We start from the raw sequence: 21,943 nt of genomic DNA, 5'->3' as shown, positions 1-21,943 counted from the left end.
AGTTGCGGTAAGTGACCGTCAGCCGGCCCGGTCCTAGACGACTCACCGGTCTGCAGTCGCGGTAAGTGGGCACAGACTGGATATAGGCGACTCACCAGGCTGCAGTCGCGGTAGGTGCCCATCAGTCGGTCCCAGGCGACTCACCGGGCTGCAGTCGCGGTAGGTGACCACCAGCCGTTCCGAGCAGCGCTCGTACAGCGAACTGGTGCCGTCGCCGTTCCGCTGCAGCCGCAGCCGGCCGCGGTGGTCCTCACGCTCGAGCACAGCGCTGAACGACAGCAGCAGCTCGCAGCCGAGCAGCCGGTACCAGCAGCGCACCAGTCGCCGCAGCCGACCCGGCCGACTCTGTCACGGAGAGGGACCGCACACCGCCGACGGTTAGCACCGGTCGCTGACGTCACAGTCACTGAATCACGGCCCAGTCAAAAGACATGTCACGGATCCGAACTCGCCGACCACAGTCATTGGGCTAGGACCGGGACCACTCGGAGCCGCCTCTGCCTGCCCGCGCACAGACCGACAGATGGGCAGTCACGGCACGATGGTAACTCGACGGACACAGGCCGTTGCACTGCAGCGGCAGCCGCAGAGCCGATGCGTCAGCACACACGCCCCGAGTCTGTAATCGGCCGGCGTCCACTGACCGCTGACAGTGGCAGAACGGACCGCCGGCGGATAAAAACAGCTGCTGGTGCGGCCGATGTAAACAGACGGCAGCCCACTCGGATACTAGCGGTTCTGAATTCACGGCTGACGCCTGACGAGGGAGCGGAACAGTGTACAGTGTGCAAGTATTGGCAGGAACTCTGGCACGACTAATGAAAATCGAACAAGGTAAACACGCATAATGGGGCAAAATAATGCAGAAAAAAATCATCACATAAGTGAAAGCCAGTGTAAATTAAGTTTTATTTATGTCATTCTTTTACTTTGGGTTTCGTTTGTCCGTCTGTCACAACTCAACTTCTCGCTATTTCTATTCTCATCTTAGCCCACGAGCCGCTGGGGGGGGGGGGCATAAAGTTGCCCCCCCCCCTTACGTTTTGTGGACTATCTCCGGAACCTGATGAGCTACGAACGTGAAATTTAATTGCATAGCTTCAAATGAATACCTAGGCAATGTTTGAGGAAAGTTTGGTGGTGGTATCACGTAAGATGACGACACAGTGACGTCATAAAGTTTTGTCGTTTTCCGATATGGACCGTTTCTGATGTCGCTGAGCATGAAACTCAACTGCAAATGAACTAGACAGCACCCGCTGTTATTCTAAAACATCCAAGTACACTTTCAATTTGTTCCTGAGTCCTGACCAATAATCGGTCCTTTATATTCGGTCTCATGTATCCAGTGGCGTAGACAGGGGGGGGGGGCATAGGGGCCATGGCCCCCCTTTCCGCCCAGCCGCACAGATGGCGCCCCAATTGTAGCGGACTAGGCTGATGCCGTGTTACAGAGGGAACATGAATTAAAAAATGACGTGCGGGCAGGGATCGAACTCAATAACTCTTTGGGGGTGGGGGGATGCCTGGACACCCCAATGTTCTCCAGGGCACCCCCAAATAGGACCTGCCCCCCCCCCCCCCGTGTTGAAAGGCGCCCCTCCGGAAGCCCGAATATTCCGAACCCCCAGGATCATCGCGCCCCTGAAGAGCCGCTGGCACCCACCTGAACGGAACAGTCGCCCCATTAAATGTTGATGGCGCCCCTCTACAGCATCCGGCGCCCCTCTGAAGTTCACAGCTGCCGCAATCGGCCCCATCCAAGATCGATGGCGACCCTTGTAACCACTGGCGCCCATCTAAAGCACCCGAATTTTTCTTAAGATCACAGTCGCCATATCCGAGATCAATAGCGCCTTCAAGAGCCACTAGCAAGCCTCAAGCCCCCTTGAGACTGAAGTCGTCCCGCTTGAGACTAAAGTCTACGATTCAAGCCCAATGACGCTCCTCCAGAGCGTCCGGCGCGCTTCTGAAGATCACAGTCGTCCTCATCCGAGGTCGCTGGCGCCCCTCAAAAGTCACTGGCGCCCATCTAAACGGAGATTACAGCTGCCCCATTTTAACCCTCGCCGGACCTATTGGTCTTCTACATACCCCCAAATAGGTAAATTCTACAGGCCGAGGGGGAAGGGGCGGGTACGACCCCCCTCGCCGTTTCGCCCCTGGTGGAGCTAGCGCGTCGCGGAAAAAACGAGCGTGTGCGCCGTTACGAGACGCAGAGATTGGTTCCCGATTTTAAGGTCCTAGGTCAACCGGTGACCTCTGAGGTCAGGATAAGTGCCCCAAGGTACGGTTCAGTTTTTGGTGAATAACTTCGCAAAAAACGGCCGCAGAGCCGCGATTTTGGCAGCATCGTGTTCGCCTCGCTCAGGCGCGTCGAATGATATACTTTTTGTTCGGGTCAGGTCAACTTAGGGTGTTGACCTCAGGTCAAGGTCAGGTCAGCACCCCCAGGTCACGAAGTTGGTCGAAAGAGGTCATGTCGCATATCATTCGATTCGGCAGATCTTCCTGAGTCCATTGGTGGCTTTCCCGACTCGCTAGCTCAATTTGATCAAGAGTTATTGACGAAAAACTAATATGACCTTGATGACGTCATAAATGACGTCACGCAAGGTTAACACTGCAAAAGTGACGCATCTAACCTTACAAGGAGTCACAGGGGAGCACTGCCGCTTCAATCCTATTGGCCGTAGTGTCTAACGGTGGCGGCCATATTGCGCAGACCAGGAAACGGCTGCCGCCTGTGTTGAGGAATAGGGAATTCGGGACCTCAATTTACGTTTGCGGCCGCCGTATCCCTTACGTTCAAGTTATGTAGATACGGAACCCGGCATCTTACGAAGAATTGAGTGGGGAACACGATCGTATCTTCAGAATTCCTCAAATTCACTCGCCGGACCTACATTTGCCCCGGCCGAGGGGGTTGATTGAACCCACCTCGCTAATGAGCCGCTAATTTAACTAGAATTAAGCGTAAAGTGGTCGTATGCGGCAAAGTATAATAAAGAGTGACTGGTAGGAACCCACTGTAAAGGTATCAGGTCAACTGGTGACCTCTGAGGTCAGGTCAAGTGATCTAAGGCACGGGTTCGGTTTTTGGTGAATAACTTCGCCAAAAATGGCCGTAGAACCGCGATTTTGGCATCATCGTGTTCAGCTAGCTCAGGCGCATCGAGTGATATACTTTTTGTTCGGTTCAGGTCAACTAAGGGTGTTGACCTCAGGTCAAGGTCAGGTCAGCACCCCCAGGTCACGAAGTTGGTCGAAAGAGGTCATGTCGCATATCATTCGATTCGGCAGGTCTTCCTGAGTCCATTGGTGGCTTTCCCGACTCGCTAGCTCAATTTCATCGGGAGTTATTGAAGAAAAATTGTGACCCTTGTGACGTCACAAATGACGTCACGCAAGGGCTACACTGCAAATATGAAGCATAGAACCTTGCAAAGAGTGCATGAAATCATGATTCTATATGCTTGAGATAGTTTCAGATCATTCTCGGCGCCAAAAATAGCAATTTTCATATTTCCCCATTGATTTAAAAGGGTTTAACGTATTAGTTCCTTGTATTTAAGGATTTTTTTAGGATTTCATCTTGTTCTCCACTCAATTCTGCGTAAGATGCCGGGTTCCGTGTCCACATAGCTTGAACGTAACGGATGCAGCGACCGCAAACGTAAATCGAGGTCCCGAATTCCCTATTCCCCAACACAGGCGGCGGCCGCTTCCTGGTCTGCGCAACATGGCGGCACCGTTGGACACCATCTGGCGGCCGATGCCCACTCCACATTATAGAGTTCAGTGCAAGGAGTGCATCAAATCACGATTCTGTGTGCTTGAGATAGCTGGAGATCGTTCCCGGCGCCAGAATAGCAGTTTTCATTTTTCCCCATTGACTTATAATGGTGAAGTCACGAAAATGATCTGACCTCATATGACCTTTAGGAAAAATCTGAGATATACAAGTTGTGAGACTCATAATGGATACTAGATCCTGCAAGTTTCAATTCCCTGTGACATCTCCTCTGGGATTCCAGGACAAAAAGTCAAAAGACAAAATGTCAAAAGACAAAAAGTCAAATGCAAAAAGTCAAAATGGATAAAAGTCAAATGGAAAAAAGTCAAATGGATAAAAGTCAAAACGGATAAAAGTCAAAAGACAAAAAGTCAAATGGCAAAAAGTCAAAACGTCCAAAAGTCAAAAATGCAAAAAGTCAAATGGCAAAAAGTCAAAATGGCGAAAAGTCAAAAACGCAAAAAGTCAAAAGCAAAAAGTCAAATGGCGAAAAGTCAAAATGGCAAAAAGTCAAAAACACAAAAAGTCAAAAGCAAAAAGTCAAATGGCAAAAAGTCAAAATGGCGAAAAGTCAAAAACGACAAAAGTCAAAAGCAAAAAAGTCAAATGGCAAAAAGTCAAAATGGCGAAAAGTCAAAAACGCAAAAAGTCAAAAGCAAAAAGTCAAATGACAAAAAGTCAAAAAACGCGAAAAGTCAAAAGACAAAGTGAAAAAACGGCAAAAAAGTCAAAATGATAAAAATCAAATGGAAAAAGTCAAATAAAATAAAAGTCGCACGTGCTGGAACACTCCTATACTGACACACTGACATGAATTGGTTGTTGGGTGCTCAGCTGTGTCCCAAGTCTCAGCCCAATCGGTCCAGCCGTTGTGCGGTTATTGAGGATAATAGTTTTCGGGTGTGTGCAAAGTACCCCAAGTTTAGCACGCACCACGTGCCAAGATCGACACTCAGACAACATGGTGTCCATGCCATACAACTTTTACATCCAAGTGGTATTCAGCAAAGAAGACCGCTTGTCGATGCGGCATGCGGTTCTTGAGTTATAAGGGTTTGAAGAGCGTGATGGGGTCGTGTCGGGTCGGGTCGTGTCGGGCCGGGTCGCGCATACTCAGATTTTTGCCTTAAACACGAAAGAACTCGCTCACTCGCTGCGCTCGCTCGCTCGTAATTAACCCTATGGCGTTGCATGGAAAGAAATGAGTTCAAACTGCCTCGAGCCCCTCCAACATTGAGAAAGTTCCAGCGCCAGTGCTCCCACGTGTAATAATAACCTGTGAATCATTTTCATTTTATTACTTAATGGATTCGTTCATTAAAATATGTTCATTTCTTTTAACCAAATTTCTATAAACCCAGCGCGTTGGATGCTGGACCAGTCAGCGATGACCGTACAGAGACCAGAGAGCGTGAGTGGACGGAGGGGACCGCGTCCAGTCTATCGGGCACGTTTAAACTTTCAGATAAAACTTTGCCATTTTTTTTTTAATGTATTCTCAATCGAATGCACAGGACATATTACACATTCACTATATCGCAACACCCACAACATACTGCCCCGCCCCGCATCGCCCCACGAAATGCGTAACTACTCAGCCTCGCTGGGGCGATGCCCCAGGCCGCCGGCCGGGCCCGCGACCCGTCACACTGATGGTGGCGAGCCGCGCGCCCGGTCGGCCGGCCGACCCTTTATAAGGCCGGCCTCCGGTTAGCCGGGTTGGGTTAGGGGCGGGCAGAGCGCGCGTACCATAATCCGGCCACAGTATACGTCGGCTGCACTCACCCACACAAGTTCACATGTGCCTCACGCTGCTTCTTCCCCCGTTCCGAGCCTATCGTCTGATCCACTCCAATGCATTCCGCATTTGTGAGAATTTTTAAAAAGTTATTTAATGAGTTAATAGACAAAATTCCTTTAGCCGCCTTTGTTCTATATATGTAGTATTTGGCCAACAGAATCAAACGCTGAACACTACGCATAGTTTCTAACGATAGTTGATAGTCTTTATCTAAGCCTATAATAATATCAGCCTTTCCTAAAGTTACGTTTATCCCAAGTTTTTCCTGAATACGACGCTCAATGCATTCCCAAATAGTGCGTACCTTATTACAAAGAACAAACAGATGAGTTAAGGTTTCTCTCTCGTTACCACAAAAAGTACACAAATCACTACTGTTCATAAATTTGGCAACAAAAGTATTTGTGGTCAATATTCTATGCAGAAGTCTGTCCTGGAACCACAATAAAGCCGTGTTCTTCGTTCAAGTATGTCCTCTCTGGTACAATGCTTGCCAGTCGAGTTCTCTGTCAAATTCGTTATTCCATTTTAATTCCGATTTCAAATTAGATCTAGTATATCCATACTTACTCAAAATCAAAGCACTGTAATAGTGCCCACACCCTGCCTTTGAACTCATCACACATTCTAAAGCTGGTTGCATTGTGGGACCAGTTTCCCGGTGAGGTATCATTCCTCCATATGCCTTTTTAATGGCTTTTACAATACCCATATATTCTAATCGCGAAATGACTGTCCCGAATGCTGAAATAAAATTATCATACGTCATCGTTTGCCCATCTGATGACATAAAGTCTCCTACATTCATGCACCCGGAGTCTAATAGTCTTTTATTCCATATCGACTTATGATCCCTCTTAAAGAAGGATGAAAGAAAAATCGGCTGCACATTAATATTCACAGGCGAAATATCAAAACAATGTTTAAATTGGTCCCATAATTCGACAACTTCATTCCAGAAAGGATTCATGCCTGTATAACAGATTTTTTGGGCACTCGTATCTCCACAGGTCAACAACAGATCAGCATTTGTAAAAATACTCATGGCAGCCCTTTTCCATGAACTATCTGAGGAAACAAACCTTCTCATCCATGCTATCTTCAGAGAGTCACAGTATGTCTTCAAACATGGTATTCCAAAGTTCCTTATCATATACCTGCGCTTAATTTTGTCGGGACCGTAGCTCCATAGGAACTTGAAACACTCTTTTTGTAGAATTGCTATTTCATTGGCAGGCGGACAAGGTAACACCATAAAAGTGTTTGTAAGCTTTGATAGCGCTAGTGTTTTTAGCACCACCCGCTTTCCGTAAATCGTTAAATTACGTCTCATCCATCCTCTGAGCAGATTCCGAATATCGACCATTTTTGCTTTAAAATTAATAAGACTCATATTCTCCAGTTCCCTGGTGAAAATGATGCCTAAATATTTGAACGTTTGTCCCATCATTTTATACTTAGACGCGGAAAAACACTGCGGTATTTCAGACGTTCCTAACCAGAGTAACTGTGTTTTCTGCGCATTTAATTGCAATCCCGATATGGCGCTAAATTTCGCAACCACATCCATGCATCTATCAAAGCTGTATTGCGAGCCATCCAGTATGAAAGTGCAATCATCTGCATATTGCTCAATCTTAAACTCAACATCTCCTAATTTATAACCCGAAATATCATTTTGATTTCTAATAAAAATACCTAGAATTTCAACGCATAGAATAAAAAGCAACGGTGAGCAACAATCTCCTTGCCTGCATCCCTGGTCGATAGGAAAGAACTCAGTGGAAATTTTGTTTTGAACGATGCAAGAATTCGCCTTGTGCAACATCACCTTTATCCATTGAATGATATCCGGACCGAAATTAAACAGCTCTAAAACCTCGAACATGAAAGCATGGCTGAGAGAATCAAAAGCCTTCTTATAATCTGCAAATATCATCAACCCTTTCTTCCCCTCAACGGATTTAGCGTCCCACATTATATCATAAACCGTTCGTATGCATTCCCCTATATATCTGTTCTTCATAAATCCTTTCTGGTCCGGGGCTATGAGCTTTCCCATTACTTTTCGTAATCTATTTGCTAACACCGTCGACAATATTTTTTGGGTCGTATTTAGAAGAGATATGGGCCTCCAATTATCAATAACATTTTTTGGTTTTCCAGGTTTTGGTATAAGCGTTATCATACCCTGTCTCTGCGTTACCGACAATTGGCCGACATTAAAACCCCAGTTCAATGATCGTACCAAAAAAACGCCTAAGTCATTCCAAAACGCCTGAAAGAAATTAGATGTGTATCCATCTGGCCCAGGGGACTTATCCCGGTGAAGCTTGGATAAGGCGACACTCGCCTCTTCCAAAGAGATAATCCCTTCTAGCTCTAATCTCTCTTCTAGCGATAACTTTGGAATTGCATCCCCTAACAAGAAAGCAAAGTCGTTGAGCTTCTTTGCCCTTTGGGTTGGTAGATAAATATTTTGAAAATACTTATGAAGGTAATCCATTATAACTGCTTGGTCGCTGCAATCCTCTCCGTTAATTTCTAAGCATCCTATATATTTATTCGTGTATTGACGTTTCTCCAATCCGCAAAAATATTTGATTGGTCTCTCCCCCATTTCAATCCACCGTGCTTTTGCTCTCACCATTATGCCTTCCATTCTTATCTTACGCAGGTCGAGAAGCTCCTCCTGCAACGCTCCAATGCGTTCGATAACATCTATCTCTTGCGTTGCGTAATTTTCTAATCGTTGTATTTTATCTATGAGATCCTTCTCTCTTAGACCTAGCTCCTTTTTCTTCCTAGATGCATATTCAATTGTAACACCCCTCAAATGGCAAAGAAGTGTTTCAAAAAACAACTGATCGTCCACTGAAAAACGAATGTTTTGGTCCTCTTCTATCGTTCTTTCTGAATAAACTGGTAACGCATACTGTTTCTTAACACATTTAATTTCCTTTTTAATTAGATCCACATATTCACTATCCCCCAGGAGACTTATTAAATTTCCAAAACAAGGTTCTTTTTGACTCCATCTTATTTTGAAAAGTCAGCTTAATTATACGAGGTGTGGCTAAAAAGAAACCAGACTGCTCGTGCTGACCATAAAGTAGGGGGCCCGAAAACTAGCGAGACACTGGACATTAATCTTTATCATATTGTCGTGATGTGTGCCATACGGCACCTCGATATCGCTATTATTCTCCTTTCCACAGCTCTTTGTTTTATTGATGACGCTGACGCTGGTCACTCCGGTCTGGATGTCCTCGACTGATTCAAAATGGGTTTCCTTGACGACGTTTTTCATTTCAGGGAACAGCCAAAAGTCACAGGGAGGGTGGTTTGGCAAATAGGAGGGTGCTTGAGCACCGCGACCTGCTTTTCGGCAAAGAACTGCTTGACGCTAATGACAGAATGCGCGGGAGCGTTGTCGTAATGGAGCACCCAGTTCTTTGCTTTCCAGAAACTCCACTTGGTGCGCCTGACTCGTGAAATGAGGCGTCCCAGGTCTTCCTTGTAGAAGTGGCTGGTCGACTGTGGTACACCTCCAGCACGAACTGGCGGTGAACGAATCCCCTATGATCGAAAAAGACGATCAATGTCGTCTCCACTCTCGACTTCGACATGTGCGCGGACGTTGATGGATCTCCAGACCTTGGGGTCATCACCGACATCCTCACGACCAGTGCTGAACCTCGTATGCCATTCAAACACTTGCATGTTACACATGACTTGCTCCCCATTAACAGCCTTGAACAGATTCAGCGTCTCTGTTGGACTTCTCTCCAGTCTGGCAAGGAACGTGATGTTCCCTCTTTTTTCGAAGTTCATTGTAGAAGCCTGGCGATGACAAGGCCGCCGAACATCGATAAAACAAAGTGCTGTGGAAAGGAGAATAATTGCGATATCGAGATGCCGTTTGGCACACATCACGACAATATGCTAAAGATTAATGCCAAGTGTCTCGCTAGTCTTCTGGTCCCCTAATTTATGGCCAGCACGAGCAGTCCGGTTTCTTTTTAGCCACACCTCGTATTGTGATCGGTTCTATAGCCCCAGATTATCTCGGACGAGTAAATACTGCGCACTAGTTCAGCTGAAGTCAGGAAAAAGTCTAGCCTCGAATACTTAACTGGGTTCACTCTCTTCCATGTATATCTACGTAAGTTTGGATGCTGCTCCCGCCAAATGTCTATAAGATTTTCTTTTTCTATAGCCTCCAAAACTGTCCTCCTGGCTCTCGGATTCCCCACTGTACGATAAAACTTCGTGTCTTTATCCGGGTCCAGGACAAAATTCCAGTCGCCAACAAATATAGTCGGGTGCTCATTTGCTCCTAGCTGTGACGCTTTTTCAAACAGTTCTTGGAAAAACTTGGGACAATCATCGTTAGGCCCATACAACACTACCAAGATACACCTGAAATATCCATCAAACTCAACATCTACTATTATATAATTACCTGCACTATCTGCAACATGATCGCGAACGATCACAGGCGCTCCGGGACAAGGGAGCACCGCGACACCCCTGGCATGATCAGTGCCATAACTAAGCAAAACATCTGTACCCCATTCGGAACGAATCCTCCTCTCCAGATCTGCCGTCAAATGTGTATCAACCAGGCAGTATAGAGCACAACATAGTCCCTTCAAATAATGAAAAACATCACGTCTTTTCGCGAATTGACGGATTCCTCTTACATTCACGCTGCAAACTGACAAGGTCATATATCAATAATCTATACCCGTGGAGCACAGAGACAACACTACAACACACTAATCCCCAAAAAAGTCCCTGATGTCTCGCAGGCCAGTCGTTTGACCTCTACCCGGGCAGGAAGATCGAGGTCCGACATCTCGATAAAGCCTCTTTATAACCGGAGAGACCGAACGAGCCCGCGGGCAGTGCCGCGGTCCAGCAGCTCCTTCCCGGGCTCCCGCTGCCTCCTCACTTTCCCCCTCCCTTCTCCCTGGGGCACGTTCAGGAGACCCACCACGCTCTACTGTAGCGCCACCTCCCGAAGCCCTATCCAAGGTCAAACTCTCACTTCTATTCCCAGATGACACAACACCGCCAACCCCTCTTCCCGCTCCCACCCGCTCCTCCCTCTCTCCCGAGTCCGGTGCCCCCGACGGGTGTGTATCAAATGTACCCAAGTACAGTCGGACCCAGAATCCAACGGGACCCAAGATTCATAAGTACCCAGGTGCCTCAGGCTATACGGAAGTACCATAGCGACGTTGGGTCCCAAGGTCCAAGGTTGCCAGAATATGATTGGCTGAGCAGGCAGACCAATCGAACGAGCTGTTAGAAACTACTGTACCTCAGTACACTCTCTGACAGTGGGCAAGTGCGGTGAAGAGTTCGCATACCAAAGTGACCCTTCCGGAGGACCGGCGGCCGGCGCCCAGTCAGGTAACAATGGGAAGGGTCGGAGGGACGGCCCGCCGCGCCGCACGGTGACAGCTGATTCCCGGGACGCCGTCAAGTGTCGCCTGTCAGACGCGTCGCCTGCCTCCCCCCTCCCGCCCCGCCGAGCCGCACAAAGCAGCCGGACCCTGTCGCGGAACGAACCACCCGACCATGCTGTCATCATCGGCAGCGAACTGAACTGCATGTCTTTCTGAGTCGTGGCGCTGAGCAAGCCTGAATAGTGAATAACCGGTCATGCTTGCGTATTTCATGCTTCAGCCCTGCTGTGAGCCATATTTTATGATTGCGGATCTTTCGCCGGCACAGGGGGGGGGGGGGGGGGGGTTGATGAGGTTTTTCGCGAATAACTCGCGTAAAAAGCGGCCGATCGCGACGAAACTTTCAGTACCCTCGCATTGATCAATTTTACACCTACCCTGAAAATTTCATGACCCTGACCCCAATGACCTTTGACCTGAGACCTCTTTTCCGAGACCATGTTTGGCCGGAATCGCGATTCGGCGTATGTCGGCTCGCATTAGCCGCGCGTTTGCAAGCTTTTCGTGGTTTCAAACGTTCAAACATGTGATTTGATGTTGCTCCCATACATTAGGGTGGGTGTCAAGGTCACCTGAAGGTCAGGTCAGGTCATTGACCTTTGGTGACCTCGGGTGACCTCGGTTCACCTTTTCGAGTTTACATGTTTCTAGCCTAGTTTTTGGAGCTGAATTCGAATTTAGCAATCATTTTAACATTTACGAAGTAGTTTTGGTGCCTTCGTAACATGTTACGAAGCTGTCAGAGGCGGTTGACACGTATTACGAATACCCGTCACAACCCCTACCGGTTGACCTGACCTGACCTGACCCGACCTGGTCTAAATGCTTAAAGACATCATCTCTGATCAAAACTAACACGATATTCGTGATCGTGAAATTACAGGTATGGTAAAACGTCCCAACTTTGGTTGTCACCTGGTTATGAGTATGAGTTCCGTTTGTATAGATAATGCATTTAATATTCCAGTTTCGGCGGTACTTCTCTATTATTTAGGTAAGCAGAAACGTATTAACGTCAGTAACGTGCTTTGGGAGTATATGATTGGATGGAGAACCGTTAAAAAAAAACAATCCTTCAGCATTTGCAAGCAAAGCTACCTAGCTCAATAAATTCACCCATTGCAAAAAATACTGTTTTCAATGTCTTCGTCATCTATTTACCCCAATCAGCAACAATGCATCACAATATAGCCATTTCTGGATTGTGGCATTCTGTTTCACATTTTTTACAAAGTCTGTTTCAGCCTTGACTATTTTATTTGCTTATAAGCAAATAAAATAGTCAAGGCTGAAACAGACTTTCCGCAGTCAGGAAATCGCATGCGAGAGCCTATTCAAATACATTACAATCCTTCCCGCATCAAACGCATGCGGGAGGTGCGTACGATTGATGCGAGCGTGATTTAATCAATTTGAATAGGCTCTCGCATGCGATTTCCTGACTGCGGAAAGAGTCTGTTTCAGCAGTTATTAGAAACTATGCCGGTGCGTTTTGTGAATTTTACAATGCTTGTTTGTAGCGGTATGTCTTATATCTGTCATTTATCCCGCGTCGTAGTCAGTATTTACAATTGCTTCACGTGCTAAGAGAGAAAATTATCAGATGTCGAGTAAATGATTTGTTTAACAGGTTCTAGACGTGTAACAGTTGTTTAACGTCTACTGTGACGATTAACAAACTGTTAAACGTCTAGTAGACATTACATGAAATATGTCGGCGGCACGGGATAAAATTATTAAACCGCTCGTAGGTAGAAAAATCTTTTAAACGTCTCGCCTATCGGCTCGACGTTTAAAAGATTTGTTGTAGGGGAGAGTGGGGCAAAGCGGCCACCCTAACGCTTCTCACGATGCCAACGCTTGATTTTTAAACTTTGAAAGATCGGTGGTCACGCTTTTGCGAGGCTTATATCTCAGCAACCACTTGACCGATTTACATGCGGTAATTAGTAAAGAAGCTTCATTCCTTCTATCAAGTATTGGATTATTCCTGATGAATGTGGGTGACCCCTTATGCACGTGCTACTTGCAAAACGAAGAGGTGTCAGTTTTGTAACAATTGCAATATCGCGCCGATTGCGCTGAAAGTTGGCATGTACAGGGTGTCCCATAAGATCGTTCTCACCTAAATTTTACTTTTAGGCGTACTCTTGTTTTACAACACGTTCAGCGTAACTCGCAACTTAACCCGCGCCCCACTGGGGGGGGGGGGGGGCGGCTATTCAATATTCATAGCCCCCTGCCGTTTTTCTACTGCAATGCAGCAATAACTTCTAAACCGCTTGATGTATCGCCGCCACACTTTCAGTACCTTCGGCTGCATCAATTTGACATCTTGTGTCAAAATTTGAACTTCGTATCCATCATAGGTCGGCCGGAAATGACGTCAGAGTGACGTCATGTTCGGCCGATTTCGACGCAAAACATTGAACCACGGGAATCGCTCCCAAGAGCTCAGTTTTTTAGCTAAATCCAATTTCTTTGCATGAGAGGACTCCGAATGGACTGCGCTATCAAACTGCCATCTCGAACTTTCAAAATTTTTAAATTTTGAAAAAATGTTTATATTTAAATTCAAAATTTGTATTTTTATCTTTTTCAAAAACTTTTTGACTTTTCGAAAAGAAAGGAATACATATGATATAAAAAACGGAATACATGCTTATGACTTTCCTACTCTATGCTTGAGGCTCAAAAAACGGAGCGCTGAGGACACCAGTAAGGTCATGTGGACTAATTCATGATCGAGATGAAACACTCGCCTAAATCCCAAAACGGTCTCATAAGCGCGAAAGACAGTGCCTCCTTTTCGCCCCTCTTGGCTCCTGTTCAAAAGGCCAGGGCCACGGTATTGTGGGGTTATAGGCGCCCAGGTGCTAACTAAAGTTGCACGAGGTACCCTAAAACCAGTTTTTTTTTTACGAAGACTGGTTCACCAGAAGATCTAGAGATCTAAGAGAAGCTTCTTAAAAAGCTCATATGTTTTTCTATAATTATCGCTGACGAAGCTTCAGGAGCGAAATATTCGATAACTTTAGATATAACTTTTTGGCTCCTATTTCTGATTTATATTATGAGGTTACTGGTTATTTTTATATTATTATCATGATCTAAGAGAAGTCTCTACTTTCCAGCTTAACTCGAACCGCCAGTATGGACTCAGTTTTGGAGGGGAAAATGGCATCAGGGAGATCGGTCGGTCGGTGATACATTAAAGCATTGAGGCAATGATGATGACTACACGTTGACGCTTTGATTTAAACATAAATTAATAGGGGAGAGTGGGGAAAGATGCCCAGGGTTTTACTATGTCAGATTTTATTCGAAAATGACGATCGGAAAGCAAAAACTTGGAGTTTCAACGGAAGCCGACATCATTTTTCTCCAAAAATATCACACTTTCGTGCCTGAAATATCATAACTTTTTTTGCTATTAAGCATTTCCCTGAAGAAGTGAAAGGGGGCATCTTACCCCACAGGGTGAGAAAGACGCCCCCTGCCGTTGGGTAAGATGCCCCCTGCACTATAAGTGACATAAATGGGCACGTGAATCGCCTGAACGAATCAGCAGTCCCTTCGAGCCTGCAGTAGACACCAAACGTCATCGTAAGGGCCCCCAAAAGTAGTCGTAAGGGGCTTCAGAGGTCATCGTTGTCCGGAGGGCTGCTCGGCGGGCTGTTGGCGGGGCCGTCGTGACCTGTGGCCAGGTGGTTTTACTTTGCACTTAATTTTCGTGTTAATATTTCCTTTTTTGTGTGTTTTTTGTGCTTATGTTTTGTGGGAAAGGCGCTTTGATTTAAGCATTTTGCTTTTGCGCCGATCCGCGATTATTTTCGCCGATATTTTTTGTTCGTGGTTACCAAAATACACTGAATGAATGAATGAATGAATCGTTAGGGCCATCATAGTCCAGCGCGGCCAAACAAGCCTCCGTGGTGGCGTTCGGAGACCACTGTGAGGCCCTTGTAGGTCTTCATGATGCTTGAGGGCCCTCGAGCCCATCGTGTGGACCCCAGATGCCAGCGCGGCCCGTGGAGCCAACGTGGGAGCCCTCAAAGGATGTCGTGAGGGGCCCTGGAGCCAATAATGGGGCCCACAGAGGCCGTCGTGAGGGCTCTCAGAGTCAGATGCCGCCCAAAAAGTCGTTGTATGGGCCGAGAGACCGGCATGGGGAGCACCCGACCGTACTGGACTCTCAATAGTCCCAGATCGGCCTTTGTCTCTAATCACAAGTATGTAATAAATGATTTGACGGGATGCTTGAAGGACAGCCTACGAATTTAGGGGGGCGTCTTTCCCCATCAGGACAGGGGGCATCTTACCCCAAGGTACCGAAGTAACATTAAATCAGTACAATTTGTTAGCCATAAAACTACACCCTGAAATAAATTGTTTGGGACACAGTACACGCATGTTAATGTATCACGACTATAGCAAAGGACGCAAAAATTATCTACCTTCTTTGATATTTACAATGTTTTGACACCAAAATATTTTTTGAAAGCAGCAAATAAAAAACATGCAATCACCAGCCAGCCGTTGCCCAACTGAGCTTCGCAAATTTTTGTGCAGTTAACAAGGCAGGCTTCCGCTTTACGCTAAGAACATTAATTTCCAGGTTCGATTCTTTGTTTCTCCGCTAGAGGGGGTGGGCGTCTTTCCCACCCTGGGCATCTTACCCCACTCTCCCCTAGAGACTGATGCTATTCATGTCAATACCTTAATTGGTTTGACCTTGGTACGGCTACCTACCGTCAACCCCTACATCGTAGCAGGGCCTCGTCTAACATGTTAACTGGGGGTGGGGGGGGGGGGCAAACCCCTGCAGTCACCGGCCTGCCCAACCCCCCCCCCCCCCCAGTCAGGGTAAAAATGTCACTAGGTACTGGGGGGGGGGCGGCAAAAGCGAAAAGGCAAACGAATTTTTACTCCAAGGCGTCGATGCGCATAAAAACAAATGCATAAACGAAACATGGATGCAATGTGAGCATATTGATATACCCAATTAGTACCTCTCACTGTTTTCACGTGTTTAGGTATCTTGTTTACCTGATAGCATTGTTTTTTTTTTCTTGGCTCACTGCTCACCAATACGTTACATTTCGGGTTTTCAGGCGACCTAACTCCGTGTCCCGCATATTATCTTTCACGTATTCTCCTGTTGTTTCTGTCCTCGGGGCGTCAATCTGTTGCTTCTACCCATCGTCGGCCTCACTACGCGACGTCGAACTTCTAGCTGAACGGTCACCGGTGTGCGGCAAGAGTAGCTCCTAATCGTAATGAAGCAGGCTCCCATTCTGGGTGATCGTAAGTTCAGCTTGGTGGTCTGTCTCTGGGGACAGGAAAGACTAGTGTGGGCTACCAGAGGTCAACGTGGGTCCAGAAGCTGGCATTGGCCATCAGAGCTCGGCACCTGACGCTCATAAGCCAGCGGGGCCCATTAGAACCGATCAAGGCCATAGGTATATACAGGGTGTCCCAGAATTACCCGAACATTGTTAATTAGTGTATAAAATAAGGCAAACATGATTGCGCTTTTTTCTTTTTACCGTCCTATATAGTCAACTAGGGTGGCTGTCAAATAGCCCACATGCAATAGGTAGATACGCTTGTTACAAGATCAGCCGATAATGATGGAAAATGCCAGCCATTGCTGGTCTCAGTTGTTTTACGGGTCTCCCGAAACTGGGTGTAGGCCTGTTTTCTTTGACCTCTTGCCGGAGGATATTACGATCATGTAAAGATAAACTTGACATCAAAGTGTTCCCAGGCCATAAGGTATTATCCCCCAAAACAAAAATTTCTGCCTACACCACTTTTGCTGCGTTTTTTACATCTGGAGTGGAGAAGCTCCATGTCTGAACATGGCGCGACCTTTGGCTTCCAACAGATTTGGTTTCCAAAACAAACCCGTTCATGGCCACTTGGTTCACGGCATCCAGTTTTTGTACTGGTAGAGTATTACCGCAATAGATACGGTGCAATAGATACGCTTCGTACTCTGTGCTAACGGTTGTCTTTGGGCCATCATATCAAGCCCAATGAGTGCACGGTGGCTCAAAATGTCTCACAATATGATTTTCGACGGGTGCCTGGCCGTCTCTGCTGTTGGGGCGTTGTAGTCATCTGACGTTCACACACGCCTTTTTCGGGCGGTTCGAATGACATAATACCTTCGTTACAGTGGCGTACCTAGGAATTTGCGAAGGACCAGGGCATCGACTGGAGGGGCGCCAACACTGGACAGAGGGGCGCCACCCACCATCATCTAGGAGCGCGACGCTATCGATTGGAGGGGCGCCAATACTGGACAAAGGGACGCCACCGGCCCACCATATCGTCTAGCAGGCCCATGTCGTCCCCTATCTCCGCGTGTGTCCACTAACACGAATGACGTCACGCATGTGGGCGGAGCTATGGGCGGAGCCTAACGCACGCGGCAGTCCAAGCCGCCATATTTGAATTTATATTTTAATAGAATCTTGCCGATATTTTGGGTGAAGTCAATTTATATGGATAGCTTGGTGACAGTTTAACTATATGAATAATAATTTATTATGGATGTGCGTATATTCAGCTTGGAATTGCAATTAAAGTTCCGCACCACATAGATTCTAACTCGGGACCTTTGGAATACTGCGCGGGCACGCTAACCACTACACTACCGCGACCGCGCGGCGGCCGGCGGCAGGGAGGCTGCGGAGACATGGGGGGACATTTTACGCTTTTGTGAAAAAAGCAAAAGATTTAGCGAAAAACACGTAATAGATAACTTGCAGAAAATTGTCTGCTCTTTCAGATAAGATACTTAGGTTTGATATATCTTGTGCAGACTTCATACTACAGTGCTTTGAAAATCGCTAATTTACATGGGGATTGAACGGGGCTTCGAGACTTGACTCCAAATGACGTCACGAGTTGACGTCACGAAAAGGTAGAATCGCCGGACGACCCTACCTGGTATATAGGGCCTTGATCGTCTAGGAGGGCGCCACTATCACCAGAGGAGCACCAATACTGGACAGAGGGGCTTCGCCATCAACTAGAAGCGCGCCGCTATCGACTGGAGGAGCGCCAACACTGGACAGAGGGGCGCCAGTCACTGAGGGCGCCGGGGACGATGAGCCAAAGGGACAGGGCATGCACGGAATGTCCTGTATGTGCGTACGCCACTGCTTCGTTAGACCACAAAGTGTGCTTCAATATACTGTTTTGTTGTATATGATATGTTTTTGGGATGAATTGTAGTGATTTGCGCTGCTTTTCCCGTAGTTTTCGCATATTTTTCTGGCGAAGGACCCCAACTTCCAAAATTTTGTCGAAGATAGTGGTGCAAGGTAGACTGATGTTTTGTAGATAATCCTGATCTATTGCTTAACTAATTTTTAGCTAGATCGGTGACGTTTGTTGTCTATGACAAGCAACCACCTGTTTGACAACTGGTGCATGGCCCTTTTTGGCCGAGCCCAAGCTTGTCAATCAGGTTTATCTCTTGCTTTCTCTCGCTTCGTTAGCTGATATAATTGCGCTTTGCTCAATCCTAACTGCTTGCAGATGAGCTGCTGAAGCTCTCCAGCAAAAACCATGCCGAAAGTCCGTTTACAAAGTTGAGAACGGGAGTTGATTCACCATGGTTGCCTGTTAGTGGCTTAAGCTGAAAACGGAAAAGGACTACTCTTACTTGACTCTGGATAATAATTGATTCGAGTCGTTACCGGCCACCAAAAGCACACAGTCCCCAAGCTAGATAGCTAAGGGATATCTTATAAAAGTATGATGCTTGTATATCATTAGAAGCGAGCGCAGTCGTACTTTTAGCCAGAAAATAAATGTTCGGGTAATTCTGGGACACCCTGTAGGAACCGATGTGGTTCGCAATAAAATATATGCGTTCGTAATAAATTGCTAAGATAAGGTCAATGTTCAGGTCATTCGAGGGCATCCATTGTCCATTTGGCTCGATTATTCTTAAAAAATATTTGATTTCAACGTTTTAACTTTACCTTGCACGAACAGAGGAGCAGAAGCGCATTTAAATAAGTGATGGCTCCCTTATAGCCATAACGGGAGTACGATTCTTAGATAAACGGAAATAAATTTGAACTCCGACGAACAGTAAAGCATCCATGAGAGGCTAAAATCGTTTACGAATGACCGACTTAAAAAAGGTGTAGCGGGTCCAAAACTACGGTTTCATTCTTTGCATGCTTATTACTGTCTGGTGGGGCAATGTGAGGGGGTTATAAACTAATGCAAAGGCATGCGGTTGGATGGTCTACTTTTTACTTATTTAGTGTTAAAAAAGTTCATCAGGTATCAGGATTTGTGGGCACAAACTATAGGTACACGCTATAAACAAAGTCATGTAAAGCGACTTGATTATGTCAACAGTGGTCAGTGGACACATGTACGGCCAGCGCTTTGCGGTCCAGCACCGGGAGCCCGGCCGCAGCCGGGAGGGCGGGGTGCAGGAGCGCCAGACCGTCTGGGAGGTGGCGCGCACCCCTATGCACAGCGCAGACCCGGCTCGCCTAACGGTCACCGCTGCCACTTACCGTTCACATACTCCCCCTGTCATGAGACAGCAGGGGTGGGAAGCTGATTGATGAGGATACCCTTGAGGTGGGTCCGAGATTTGCTCCGCTGCCCGGTACGCTCTTACAATGGGCGCATCCGATGGTCGGCTCAGTGGCGGGGCCCGTCCCTTGCGCTGCCCCGGCCCACCGGGGGACCTCCTGTGGCGACACTCAGTCATCCATGAATTGAGCAACTGGTGCAGCCCAAGATGAAAGCTACTAAAAATCAGCTATAAACCTATTTTAACCAGATCGCACCGAATGTCACAAAATGTGTTCCAGATAACCGTTCTAAAAACGGGTATTATCTTGTCATCTACACACTTCTTTGGGATAAACTAACTACCTGTGTTTACTTGTTGATAGGGTGGGTGTCAAGGTCACATGAAGCTGCGGAGACGATGGATTTTAAGGTGACTCCGACTCAGGCTCAGACTCCGACTACGGCAAAAATTATCCGGCTTCAAAAATCGACTCCAACTCCGACTCCGGACATTGCCCAGCAAGTCCATATAATGAAATAAAATTTATTGTCGGATATCTTTTTATCTTGCCTGAAGCGAACTTTTGCGCGTTCCAAGGCAAATGTTGCAAATAAGTGCCTACTTTTTAAATAGCATGCATAAATAAAAACAGGTTTTGACGCAGCAGCCTTCTTCAGTTTTTTTTTTTCAATGAAAACGCTGGTCCAAAACTGTTCTTAGCTTCAACAAAATCAGATTTTGAAAGGTCAACAAGCAAAATATCATGAAGCAGCCAGGTGTCGGGCATGACTTTGAGCAATGCAGTGTTAACTTCGGAGCCGGAGTCGGTAAGATTTTAGCGACTCCAACTCCGACTCAGGGCAAAACTTCCGACTCCGACTCCGACTCCGCAGCCCTGGGACTCAGGTCAAAGTTATTTTCCTTAGATGACCTCGTTTGGCGTTTCAAAACGTCTCAGCGTAGTTTTTATGAGATGATTACAAATTAAGCACAGATATAAACATTCCGGAACTAGTTCTGGCAATATGTTACAAAACTGACAGCGATGGTTTATAGTTTTTACCTAATGGATAGCCGTCGGGACGCCGGTTGACCTGACCTGACCTCGTTTGATCTACTCAAATGGATGAACACATCATCTTTGATCGTAATAATTCTTAAGTTCGAAATCAGGACTCCAGAAACATAAATCATCACTTTTAGAAGCTCTACAAGATCTCGATTTTCCCGATATTTGGTCATTGACCTGACCGATCGGCTTCCAGGTCAGACTAATGACCTATATACAGGGTGAGGCAGAAAGATTTACCTGTTTGTTTTCAGTCCATGACTGAAAAATGTATGAACGGATTTTATTAAAATTTTGCATGCGGCCTCCAAACTGACTTGTGCATTTACATTGATATCGTTTTTGCATTTTGTCATAATTTTTGATGAGCGAAGATTATAATTATTAGATTATAATTTGATGGCGAAGATTATAATTAACCCTCGCCCTGGCAGGGCGCCTGAGCTTTTTTTGCAATGCAAACCGAACTATTAGTCGCATCGTGCTTAAATTTTAAATGGCCTCTGGGGCATCCTTCGCGCAACTTTTGGTAAAAAAAAAATCGGGTCATATCAGGCCACCGAGCTGCGACGTCATAATAGTTACAACCTCCGACCGTTTTTGACAAAATCGCACATACCGTAACTGGGCTTGGTCTCATCGACAAGAACGAAACTATATCCCGTGTAATTTATGCTAGAATTTGGCTATCAACTGACCGGTGTGCAACGAGCAGATAGGTATTGATACTCGGCAATGGTTATTTTTGTTGTTTTGATTTTTTAATATAGGTATGTTTAGAGCTGTGGTGGCTATTTGTTTAGGCACCAAACAACATCAGTGATAGCGAGGTTATCGTTTTATTGCGTGCAACGATATGTAGACTGTTCTAATTACCGCACGGTCGGGGGTAACACCGTGACTTGGTGGAGAAGTGAGGTTATACCTACTTTTCCAGGTATGCTCAGCTCAGTTTAAATTAGTTCATTCAATCAATCATCCATAGGCACACACCCAATGATGGATGAAGTCATAATATAAAACAAAGCTTGTCCAAAAATAAGGCTTGCATGGTGAAAGGAAGTAATATTTGCGCTACTGAAACAGTTTTTCTTTCTCCAGGGTTGAACTGGAATTTTGTGTGACAGAGTATTGAGTAAGCGTAAAAATATGTTACAAGTACCTACCACACCTTGCACTTCTCTTGATGCATCTAAAATGACCGTCGTGATGCGTGCCACGTGAAAAGTCAAGGCTGTTT

The 21,943-nt window shown here is 46.3% G+C and overlaps 1 protein-coding gene across 1 annotated transcript in view; it reads right to left on the bottom strand.

Annotated features, from left to right (window-relative positions):
* The window catches only part of LOC122379007, a 61,509-nt gene that overhangs the window by 5,039 nt on the left and 34,527 nt on the right, over positions 1–21,943 (bottom strand). Inside the window, exon 4 of the mRNA XM_043360807.1 lies at positions 145–345. Coding sequence (XP_043216742.1) covers positions 145–345 — 201 coding nt within the window. The remainder of the gene's footprint in view (positions 1–144; positions 346–21,943) is intronic.

The sequence above is a fragment of the Amphibalanus amphitrite genome, unplaced genomic scaffold, assembly GCF_019059575.1.
Source record: "Amphibalanus amphitrite isolate SeventyFive unplaced genomic scaffold, NRLGWU_Aamphi_draft 000069F_arrow, whole genome shotgun sequence".
Lineage (NCBI taxonomy): Eukaryota > Metazoa > Arthropoda > Thecostraca > Balanomorpha > Balanidae > Amphibalanus > Amphibalanus amphitrite.
This window is presented reverse-complemented; position numbering and strand designations above follow the sequence as displayed.